Source organism: Amblyraja radiata, chromosome 2 (genome assembly GCF_010909765.2).
Source record: "Amblyraja radiata isolate CabotCenter1 chromosome 2, sAmbRad1.1.pri, whole genome shotgun sequence".
Classification (NCBI taxonomy): domain Eukaryota; kingdom Metazoa; phylum Chordata; class Chondrichthyes; order Rajiformes; family Rajidae; genus Amblyraja; species Amblyraja radiata.
Window position 1 is genome coordinate 86,350,737 of NC_045957.1, and position 12,438 is coordinate 86,363,174.

General features: G+C 43.5%; 1 protein-coding gene across 1 annotated transcript in view; it reads left to right on the top strand.

Annotated features, from left to right (window-relative positions):
• The first annotated feature begins 205 nt into the window (after positions 1 to 205).
• The window catches only part of vwc2 (von Willebrand factor C domain containing 2), a 134,754-nt gene continuing 122,521 nt past the window's right edge, over positions 206 to 12,438 (top strand). The window contains 3 exon segments of the mRNA XM_033049802.1: positions 206 to 1,132; positions 2,256 to 2,680; positions 2,683 to 2,717. Of these exon segments, the coding sequence (XP_032905693.1) occupies positions 2,302 to 2,680; positions 2,683 to 2,717 (414 nt within the window). The 5' untranslated portion in view covers positions 206 to 1,132; positions 2,256 to 2,301.

The following is a 12,438-nucleotide window of genomic DNA, read 5'->3' on the forward strand; positions in this document are numbered from 1 at the left end:
TTTCCCAATTACATGCCTAACATGCAAACATATTGAAACCAAATCCTGAGTTTTAATCATCTTCAAAAATCCAACTGGTTTAGCATGGATTTTTCATATTATGAATTCAGACATGATGCAATAAACTCTGGGAGAGGTTTGAGCGGACTTGGGCAATTTCAGACCAACTTCCAGCTGCAAGCGCAGCGGGGGATTCCCGGCCACATGTAGAAGCGGCTCCTTCAGGCGCTCACATCTTGCTGCCGTCCCTTGATCGCGTTTAATTTCTGAGCAGCCGAACCAGGTAGCAGGAGGATTAAAAAAAAACCCGACCCACTGGAGAAGAGCTTCGCACTCTTCTCACTTCCCTTCAACTCCGGGACGGTGCAGCCTCCAGTAACCGGAGTCTGGCCGCAGACAGGCCATCGATCACATTAAACCATCCCGCCGGTCCCCTCACCTCCGCTCAACTTCGCTGTTCCGCCTTTTTTGTTTTTGTTTCCTCCTTGTTTTTATCCTTTCGCTGCCTTTTAGATTCAGTTTTTTTTAATGTCAGTGGTCGGATGTACCTGCGCTTTGTGCTGGGACAGCTCTGTGGCGTTGAATGACCATGTTGATGGTGTTGACCACATCCCCGTGTTGAATGACCATCTCTTCCATCATCGTTCTTTTCCATCACCCTGCCCATCCGCGGGGATTAGACATTAGTTGTGGAGTTGTTTGGAGACCCGGCGGTGTTTGGCAGGAGGGGAGGGGGTGGTGCTGGCCGACGGGAACAGCCCAGTCGCGTTTCCCCGCTAAGGCTGTAGTTTGGCGCGGTGGCTGGGCTGGCGGAGTGGGTAGTCTCCGTGTGGAGTAGACGGAGGGACCGGATCTCCTCCGCCTTCCCTCCCTCCCTCACCGGGACCGAGCACTTGCTTGTTTGCAGTGGCGGGGAGTTCCATCATTTCAGGTCAGTGGTGTTCGTCCTCTTAACGCGAGGCTCCCGCCACTGCCACATCCTGAGCGGGATCGGCCGGGCGGCGCGACTTGACGGCGAGTCAGCGCTCTGGCCGCAGAGTCCCCACAGATAGAGGCGGCTTCAGGTACCGGGGCGGTCTAGGGCTGCCATCAATTGTAGGGTCACGTCCGCTGCATGACCAAGATCAGACAGGTAACTAGATTGACTTTTTTTTTTTGCTTGCCAAAAGGTGACAATCAGCAGATTGCCTGTGAGACGTAATTGATAAATATGTGGAAGACTTTAAAGTTTGCGCTTACTATGTGTTTTGACTGGATGTGTGTGCAAAAAAAAAAATCAGAATTCAAAGCCACCTCGCCTTCATAGCGGCGATCTTGCTCTTTGCAACCCGAGCCACGTCAAATAGTAACAGTAAAACGTTATGATGGATACGGCGGGCAGCGTCGCCGCCGGTAAGTTGCCGGGTTGGCCGCAGCTGCTGTTACTGGCGGCCGCGTCTGACTAAGCAGCGAGCGAGCGGTCTCCTCCCCTGCCTTCCTCCCGCTGGAATATCCCATTCTCCCAGCTCATTCGTATCCCAGGACTTCGAGGACCTTGTCGTTATTGGGGCAGGGCATATTGCCTTATATTTTCTAATTTACCTTGGACGTGCACGGTAACCCGAAACATTTTTCAGCTGCGTCGCTCAGCTCGCATTGGCTTTAAAAGGATTAGTCACAGCCAGTGAACAGGTTGTATTTTTCATTTATCGGTAATGTGGTGTGTGGCACTGACCTGCAGCTGTCTGTCTTCTTAAGTTTACGGTGCGATGTGAGTGCTTAGTGACAAGAGTTGACACTTTACCACAGAAAATAAAGGAAATTGCAATTTCCTTTCTCATTTCAGCATTTTTTTTTCAAATTCAACTTTATGTTGAAATATTAAACAGCTGTTGAGCTGTCAATGCTTTTAATCCAATTTAACATTCTATTTAAAGTCCCCCCCCCCCCCCCCCCCCCCCCCCCATCACAAAAACCCTTGCATTGTGACCCTAACTGGTTACTCTATTTGTAAGCTTTCTCTGAATCAGGAAACCCAGTTTCCTCCCTGTCCTTCCCTTTTGAGTTTTTTTAAAGTCAGAGCCAATTTTAGATCTGTTGTGGCTGATGTTGTATTTAATTTATGAATTTAAGTTTATTGATTTAGTATCATCAAAATGGATGGATGAAATGAGATTCATGATGCCTTTGTGAAAGGAAGTATTTTCCAAGGCTCTTTATCAATGCTCCTTTAAGTCTGAGTTGACAGGTCTGTGACTGTACTCTTCTTGTCCTAGTTGAAGATGCTGTGACTGTGAGGAATGTCCTTAAGAAATCCCTGTCATGGCCCCTGGGATTGTCTCCTCACCACTCATCACCTGCTGCCTACTTTCCGTCACTCTGTGCTGCCTCTATTCCATGTCTCAGTCTCAAGAAGATGTTACAAGTGGGCCTGAGTCATTGCCCATGGTCACTGGTCCTACAGCCACCTCAGAATATTCATATCCAGATTACAGAGGCAAAGGCTGCGTGGATGAAAATGGATTTGTGTATGAAATTGGAGAGGAGTTCACTCCAGGACCTGCTGCTTGCCCCTGTGTCTGTACTGATGATGGACCATTGTGTGTCAAGCCTGACTGTCCTAGACTACATCCGCATTGCATTCGTGTAGACACCACCCGCTGTTGCCCGAAGTGCAAGGAAATAAAGAATTACTGTGAATTTCGGGAAAGAAATATAAACAATTGGAGGAATTCCGGGTAAGAGAGCAACACTTGTTTTCATCCGCTGTCTGTTTTTAAATTTCGATTTTCAAACTTTCTTTTCCCATGTTCCTACATTTAAAAAAAAATGTTATTTATTATTTAATTGTTTATTTCTGCATCTGTTTTCTCCATTTCTTTCCTGTGGGTACTGTCTCAAACTGAGATTTAGCTGCTGGCCAGCCTATGGTACTATGCGCTTGAATCCATTATTCATGTGACCATGACTTGGTAGCCTAATCGATTATACCCGAGTGCAATCCATCTTCAGTCAGCATCTCAACATGTAGTTTCTTGGTAAAGTCATGTGATTTGATTAACAGTGTGATCCTCCAGAAGCAGAAGTGCCATTTACGGTATCTTTATCATTGCCAAATTGTTAAATGTTTTTTCTATAGCGGTAAATACAAGTAACGCCATACAAGCCAATTAACTGATGCTGATTGTACAAGTACCAAATCAAATGGGATCAAATGAAATCACCAGAATTACCTGGAGAATTGAGCTGCACACTTGCCGGCTAAGTCCACTCCTACCTGGAGCACATTAATGAAAACTTCTTCAATTAAACCAGCTCTGTTCTGATTGGCGAACATGCATGTCCTATCAATTGCAAATCCCAGAGAACTGTTTTAGTTGGTTCGGCTAAATAAAGATTATACTAGCAGCCAGAACAGTCAATTAACCTAAATTGTTTCATTGTCTCTGAATGGAAAATCTAGGACATTAGGTAGAATGAACATAGGCCTAGGTCTGTGTGAGCATAGTCATATTCTAATCTTTTTATTACATTTATTAAGGCTATGTTTTACAAAGTGGACCTATTAAAAAGGTTATCTGCCGGAAATCCCATCTGAGATTCGGTTCCATTGAGGCAAGTCGCCAAAATCTTTCAGTTGATGCAAAGTTGATAATTCACTGAGCTTGAAAACTTCCAGAAATATCTTTGTGGCAATAAACTCCTTTTCTAATGTATGTTGCCAATCATCAAATTAGTGGATTCCCTAGAATATGTTGATTAGGAAGTAATCAATATACCATGAAGTAAAAAAGAATCTGAAACGTTAACTCATTTTCACTGTTCCACTGATGTGCCTGACTTGCTGAGTTTATTTATTTCAATTTTTCAGGATCTGCAGCATTTGACTCAATAGATTTTTTTAAACATTGTACATGGCGCTAAGTAAAAGTGGGAACATGTACATTTGATTAAGGTGGATGAAAAAACATGTTGATTTTTAAAAATGCAACATTTACATAGAAACAGGTGAAGGAGGAGGCCATACGGCCCTTCGAGCCAGCACCGCCATTCATTGTGATCATGGCTGATCGTCCCCTATCAATAACCCGTGCCTGCCTTCGCACCATATCCCTTGACTCCACTAGTCCCTAGACCTCTATCAAACTCTCTCTTAAATCCATCCAGTGACTTGGCCTCCACTGCCCTCTGGGGCAGGGAAGTCCATAAATTCACAACTCTCTGGGTGAAAAAGTTTTTTCTCACCTCAGTCTTAAATGACCTCCCCTTTATTCTAAGACTGTGGCCCCTGGTTCTGGACTCGCCCAACATTGGGAACATTTTTCCTGCATCTAGCTTGTCCAGTCCTTTTATAATTTCTTAATTGTAATATTCATACGAAGGAAACATAGTACAGATATAACATTTTCTGAAGCTGAGTGTCTGTCAAGTATTTATTCTGGTTTAGTATGCCAATTAAAATTCAATGAGACATAGAGTAATTTGGTATGATTTGCAGGATATTTTGTAGTTAGACGTGTTTCCTAAATTCACATAAATTCACTTGTTTCTTTCTTCTTGAATACAGAGCTGCAAACAGCAAAACCTTAACTGAATCGCAGGCAGCAAAATTAAGCATTTCTGTGTTAAAATGTACAGGGGCATAAATCCTGATGTTGCTGTCAGTTTCAAAGAGCTATAGATTGGTCAATGTAATTATACTTGTTTAGTAACGAGCACAAATCTCTACTCAAGTCCACTTGTTGCATTAATACCTGGTTGGAATCATTTTTATCTTTATAGCTAGAATGTTATTTTGTTATCTGAATATGCAAAGAAACTATTATCATTTCCCTTTTGTATGTTAATCGGAATGTTGCAACTAAGATTTTCAGTTTGAGACAGGAGCAGCTAACATTCCATCAACAACACAGCAGGATCTGAAAGAAAAGAGTCTCACCTCAGTAATTCTCAGGTGCCTTTCGCACAGCATATACTTAACTAATGTGTGGTGAACCGTTATGACTGAACTAGGGAAATGAGGCTTGGTATCTATTATTGTACTTTCCAAGATGGTGTACTAATATTTAGAATATAATTTCCATTTGCAGAAGCACTCAACAAAAGGTCAGATTATTAGAATATATATATTTTCCCTTATTGCGTTGTTTATCAACACAGAATAGTAAGATTAAACGAGAACTTACCAGTTTGAAGTTTGATCTTTATTTTATGAGGAGGAACGTTGAGGGAATACGTGAAGAACCCCGCCTACGGCGCATGCGTGTCATTCTTCAAAGCAGCGGTGTGAGGTCACAGATAGAAAATAATGACCTAAGATAGTAAGATTATTAAAGAGATACCAGTTTAAGATATGACCATATAAGGGTGGGAGCGGAGGGCACGTATTCCCTCAACGTTCCTCCTCATAAAATAAAGATCAAACTTCAAACTGGTAAGTTCTCGTTTAATCTTACTATTTTACTTCGGAGTCACGTGAGTGACTTCGTGAAGACTTCAAAGCTCTGTGACCTCATGCCGTGGAACGAGTCCAATCTTCACAACTGCCTTGGTAGTTTGGGAGAAATTGTTACTGGTATTTAAAAAAAAAAACACAATGATACCAACATTTTTAAGCAAAAATTGTAAATAACATTTATTAAATCAATTTATAAACCTTATAAGCTTCAGGTGTAAATTAAATAGAACTCAAAATTTTGCCCGAAAACGTTTCTGCTTTTCTAACTGGTTTGTTGTAATATGTGCGAAACGTTTTCTCTGATGACCATCCTGCAGTTCTGAGGATATTGTCCATCGGTACCTCCAGGCGATTAGCTGCTGATGTAGACGCAGCCCTGGTGGAGTGAGATTTGAATACATTAGTGTCCACTCCTGCCTGAACTAAGCAATATCTCAGCCACCGTGAAATGGTCTGAGTCGAGACTTTATGGTATGGCTTCTTATGGCTAATTAAAAGAGCCTTTTCATTGCCTCTGATAGCCTTCGTTCTGTCCATATATAACATGATGTGTTTTACTACACAGAGACGTTCATCCTGTGGATAGGCTATGAACTCTATCACCTGACCCGCTGATCCTGGTCTATTTTGCTTAATAAGGCCCTGGATCACGAAAATCAGCCTTCCTGTCGCCTCCGTCAAGTTATCCAATCTTCACTTCTGTAATGACTGGACCCTTTGCGCTGTGACCAGCGCCATAAGCATAACCATTTTCATAGTTAGATAGTTTAGCGGTAATGCCGTAGCCGGTGACCAATTCCGTAACATTTTTAGGACTACGCTCACATCCCAGATTTGGCTATATCTAGCCCTTGGTGGGTTAGTGTTAAAGATGCCTCGTAGCAGTTTTATTACTAGAGGATGTGAGCCGACACCCTGTCTTTCTGTGCCTTCCCATAAATAACTGGACAAGGCACTCCTAGCACTATTGACCGTGCTGTAACTGAGTCCTTCAAAGTGCAGGCTTGTGAGGAATTCTAGGACAGCTGGAATATCCACCTTTCTGTGGTCTAGATTGTTGTCCAGGCAGTATTTAGTCCATTTCTTGACATGACATAAATATTGTTTTTGAGTGGAAAGTCTCTGTGCTGCTGTGATCATGTCCACAGTTCTATCAGATAAACCCATATGCCGAAATGGTTCCTTCAGAGTCTACAAACCAATAAATTTAGATAATTATGGCAAGGATGGCTGTCCCCAGTCACCGGATGCACCAGCAACTGAGGACTATGTTTTAAAGTAATATATGGTGTAAGCACCAAATCCTGCAGCACCGAGAACCATGGTTGGGTAGGCCAATCAGGTACTATGAGAATCCCAGATGCCGAGTCTAGCTGAATTTTCCGTAGTACCCGATTGATGAGGCAGAAAGGAGGAAATGCATAAATGAACCATTTCCCCCAGTGCAAAGAGAATGCATCTGTAGCTTCTGCCTCAGGATCTGGTTCCCATGATATATACCTAGGTAACTGATGATTTAACCTGGATGCAAAAAGATCAATATTCGGCCTTCCGTACTTTGCTGTGATATCAGCAAATATCTTTCTGTCTAACATCCATTCCGTATTTTCATTAAATTTTCGTGACCTGGCGTCTGCCACTGAATTAAGTATCCCTGGTAGATACGTAGCCGATAACCAAATATTCCTTTGGATACACCATTCCCAAATATGGTTTGCCAATTCATCACAGGATATTGATATATTTCCACCCATATGATTTATATATGCCACCACCGTGGTATTGTCTATCTGCAATCTAACATGCTGGTTAATCATTCCCGAGCAATAAGATTTTAAACCATAAAAAGCACTCAACATTTCTAAGTAATTTATACCCTTTGTGGTAAGTAGGCTAGTTTCCTGTATATTCCATCTCCCTCCAGAGCTCGAGATGGTATCCGTTGCTCCCCAACCCAGTGCACTGGCATCTGTTTGTAATACCACAGATGGGTTTGGAATAACTATTGGGTTGGAGCTATATATAACATTTTGTTCCCACCATTGTAGTTCTTTTATAGCTCTAATTGTTAGCTCCATAGGCCTATCAAAATGGCCTCTATTAATTTTTAGTGCTCTAATTTTTTCTCTCTGTAAATTTTGGTAATGCAATCGTCCAAATTGAATGGCAGGAAACGTGGCTATTCCCTTTAGGTAAAGTCACTAACATATCAAGTGTGTTAATAGTGAACCCCAAGTAATCAATATTAGTTGCAGGTGTTAATCTTGACTTAATTGGATGGATAATGAATCCCAGCTGTTCCATCAATTTTCTTGTGGCAACCACTGCTCTACTAGCCAATTCATAAGTGTTCCCCACAATCAAGATATCATCCAAATATGCCATCACTCTATAGTTTTGTTGTCTAAGAAATGCCAAAGCTGGTTTAAGAATTTTTGTGAATAATCTAGGGGCGGACGTTAGCCCGTTTGGTAGCGCCTTGTATTGCCAAAGCTGACCCATCCAATTAAATTTCAAAAACCGTCTGTGTTCTTCTCTGATGGGTACCGTATAGTAAGCATCTTGCAGATCAATACTTGCCATAAAGTAGCCTGCCGACACTAGCTCTGTAGCAGTACTAAAAGTATCCATTTTAAAATGAGCATATTGTACAAACTTATTAAGTGTTGATAAATCAATAATTATCCGGCAACCCCCATCTTTCTTATGTCTAATGAATATATTTGAGACAAATTCCTGTTGTTCATGTTTGGTTTTTTCAATTACTCCTTTCGTGAACAACCTTTGTATTTCAATTTTTGCTTTAGCTCCGTCTAATTTGGTAAGCATATAAGTTCTGTCCGGTGTATGTTGTACTGGAGGTTCTTGTATGTGTATAAACTCTATAAGATATCCCTTAATACTGCTAAGGATATACCTATCCACAGTTAACTTACACCATGCTTCCAAATGAAAATTGCAACCTCCCTCCAAGTTCTGTGCTCCTTATTAATTTTTGAGGCACAGACCCACCTACCTCCATGGTTATCGGTGGTGTTACTTTCTTGGTCTTAACCGAGGTTGCGGAGGGCCTTGAGGTTGAAAGTGGGGTAAATGTTGAAGTGGAGGCTTCCGCATTTTCCATTGTGGGCGTCCCGGGCCAACCCCTAAAAAAGGACGCTGTTGCTGGTTTCCTCTGGCCTCTCTCCAATTTTTCGTACTATACATACTAGTACTTGCTTTTTTAGTCGTCCCATAAGGATGATACCGTTTTCCGACATATCCTTTGGTCGCTTTTATTAGGCCCAACGTTTTGGCCTCTTCCTCCAAATCTTTGACCTGTTTTGATAGGTCACCCCCAAACAACAAATTTTGAGGTTTTATGGCTTTCTGTTTGCACAGGATTGCAAATTTTGGGTCTAACGTTGGCTGAATAGCCCCTTTCCTGATGTTGTTCAGTTCAAATTGAACATTGCAAAACAGTGCTAAAGCGTCTTTCATGTCATTGGACATATCCACATTTTCCAGCCTACGGGCCAAAGCTGTTATACCCGCCGAGAGTCCTTTACTAGCATTCTGTATTTTTATATCCAGACTCCGAATATCCTGCCCCACGTGTCTCCAAATGCTTCGGTTCACCTTGGGTACATTCAGAGCCGCACAATTTCGCGGAGGTAAATGTCTTGCCCATACCTCAGCTAAGGTATCAGTTTTGAGGTGATGGGTCGTCATATAATCAATGCTGGCCGCCATCCTGGCCTCTAGGTCTTTTCCAGTTTCTTCTTGCTGGAAATATGTGTGCACCATGTCCAGCAACTGTGTTCCCTCATCCTCCATATGGGAACGTGGCTCTGACTCTTGTTCAGAGTCCGAGTCAGGCAGCCCTTGAACACCCTCTTCAGATGAGGATGATATGTCCAGCAGCCTTTTCTGGCCATGCTCTGAGGGACTTACACCTGTATGTGTGCGGCTTTTATCCATTTTCTGGAGCCTGACACTATGGAGATGTTCCTCCCACAACCGCTCCAGCCGACTTTCGTGCTCTCCCGCACTAGTCGCTCGCGGGTGTTTCTTTTTAGCCCACCGCTCCTGCCGACTTTCGTGCCCTCGGGCACTAGTCGCACGCGGTTTAAATCGCAACTCGTCGCCATGCCTACCGGCTCTGGTTGCTCCCGGCCGCTGCAAACGCCGTTTTTCGCCGTCCCGGTACTCCTCCAAACAGATAGATGACGGCCCCACATGCTGCAGCCACTCGTACTGTTTTCCGAGCTCTGCAGATGCGATCGCTGCCGGCTGCTCTATGCCCTGCAGCTGGTCATCATCACTGCTATACAAGTAAGTATTTACCGGCGATTTTTCGGGCTCACTTTCCCAGCGGTTCGTTTTGCGTTTCGCCTTCCCGCCCGGTCTAGAATTAGTTTTTCCCGGCGCGGGGTTTGAATCTGGCACAGCTGGCTCAACGCAAACTGCCTGTGCCGTCGGCTGCTGCTGCTGGTCCCCGGCACCTTTACCGCCGACATCCTGCAGCATCTTCACAGCCTTTCTACGTCCTCTATCCATTCCTAAAAAACGGTGAAAATGCAGAATCACTTACCTGCCGTCGACCGGCTTTTTAACTCTCCCGTTCAAGGGGACGTGCTCCCCAGGTCCGACACGTTCAATGCGTGTATGCGATATGACACGCATGCGCCGTAGGCGGGGTTCTTCACGAAGTCACTCACGTGACTCCGAAGTAAAATTGTATACCGCTGTCTATTTGTTCTCTTCATCAAGTGGGTGAATTAGTTGAGATGGGTGAGGTTCTGGTATATGATGAGATGAGTACTTGGTTAGATTAGTTGATGTCTGCAGTTCTATGAGTAATCATGCCACAAAGTACACAAAACATGTACCGCATCACTATCAATAGAGTAGAATTGACACAAATTAAATGATCAATATTTTTTTCAGTCTGAAGAAGGGTCTCGACCTGAGACATCGCCTATTCCTTCTCTCCATAGATGCTGCCTCAACCGCTGAGTTTCTTTTTATGCACAATTTGAGGCGGGCAACAACACCTCTAGCTCGCCGGCTAACAACAACATCATCAGTGCGCTGGCTAGCAAGGCTGGAGTGAGGCACACCGCTGGGGATGTGCACACATTCTCGGTGTCCGAGCACGACATGAGGAGGGCTCTGACACATGTGAACGCGGGGAAAGCTGTAGGCCCAGATGGTTTTTCTGGGCGAGTACTAAAGTCTTATGGCAATCAGCTAGCTCCAGTGTTCACCGCAATATTTAACCTCTCCCTGGCCAAGTCCGTGGTCCCTGCCTGCTTCAAGTGATCCACTATTGTACCAGTGCCTAAGAATACCTCTCCAGCCTGCTTGAATGATTACCGACCGGTGGCCCTCACCTCGGTGGTCATGAAATGCTTCGAGAGGCTAATCAAGAACTACATCTGCGCCTTCCTCCCTCGCACCATGGATCCACTGCAGTTCGCATACTGTCCAAACAGATCCACGGTTGATGTGGTCTCCTAGGTTTTGCACACCACTCTCTCTCACCTTGACAGCCAGAAAGGGGGCTATGTGAGGATGATGTTCATTGGGACTTCAAATTGGAAAATTAAATGTTAATCCCATTGAGTTCTAAACTATCCATGTGCTATTCATCTAGTTTAAGTGTGGCCTCATCTGGCAATTGAGGTGGCACAGGTTAGAAAGACCAGTTTGGGAATGGTTAGCAACCCAGTGATACAGTAAGACTTGGTGGACCAATTGGTCTCGTCGATGTACAGGAGGCAACATCGGGAACATGAGATGCAGTTAGAGGAAGTGGACGTAAGCCATTACATTGGAAGATCTGCTCTAAGAAAGGTGGATGAACTTAGAGCCTGGATTGACACCTGGAAGTATGATGTTGTGGCGATCAGTGAAACATGGTTGCAGGAGGGCTGTGATTGGAAACTAAATATTCCAGGATTTCGTTGCTTCAGGTGTGATAGAATTGGAGGGGCAAGAGGTGGAGGTGTTGCATTGCTTATCAGGGAAGATATTACAGCAGTGCTTTGGCAGGATAGATTAGAGGGCTCGTCTAGGGAGGCTATTTGGGTGGAACTGAGAAATGGGAAAGGGGTAGCAACACTTATAGGGGTGTATTATAGACCGCCAAATGGGGAGCGAGAATTGGAAGAGCAAATATGTAAGGAGATAGCAGATATTAGTAGTAAGCACAAGGCAGTGATTGTGGGAGATTTCAATTTTCCACACATAGACTGGGAAATATTCTGTAAATGGGCTGGATGGGTTGGGGTTTGTAAAATGTGTGCAGGATAGTTTTTTGCAGCAATACATAGAAGTACCTACTAGAGAAGGGGCGGTGCTGGACCTCCTGTTAGGAAATGAAACGGGTCAGGTGGCAGAGGTATGCGTTGGGGAACAGTTCGGGACCAGTGATCACAATACCATTAGTTTCAATATAATTATGGAGAGGGTCAGAACTGGACCTAGGGTTGAGATTTTTGATTGGAGAAAGGCTAACTTTGAGGAGATGCGAAAGGATTTAAAAGGAGTAAATTGGGACATTTTGTTTTATGGGAAAGATGTGGAAGAGAAATGGAGTACATTTAAAGGTGACATTTTAAGAGTACAGAATCTTTATGTCCCTGTTCGGTTGAAAGGAAATAGTAAAAATTGGAAAGAGCCATGGTTTTCAAGGGAAATTGGACACTTGGTTTGGAAAAAGAGGGAGATCTACAATAATTATAGGCAGCATGGAGTAAATGAGGTGCTTGAGGAGTATAAAGAATGTAAAAAGAATCTTAATAGAAAGAAATTAGAAAAGCTAAAAGAAGATATGAGGTTGCTTTGGCAAGTAAGGTGAAAGTAAATCCAAAGGGTTTCTACAGCTATATTAATAGCAAAAGGATAACGAGGGATAAAATTGGTCCATTGGAGAGACAGAGTGGACAGCTATCTGCAGAGCCAAAAGAGATGGGGGAGATATTGAATAATTTCTTTTCTTCGGTATTCACCAAGGA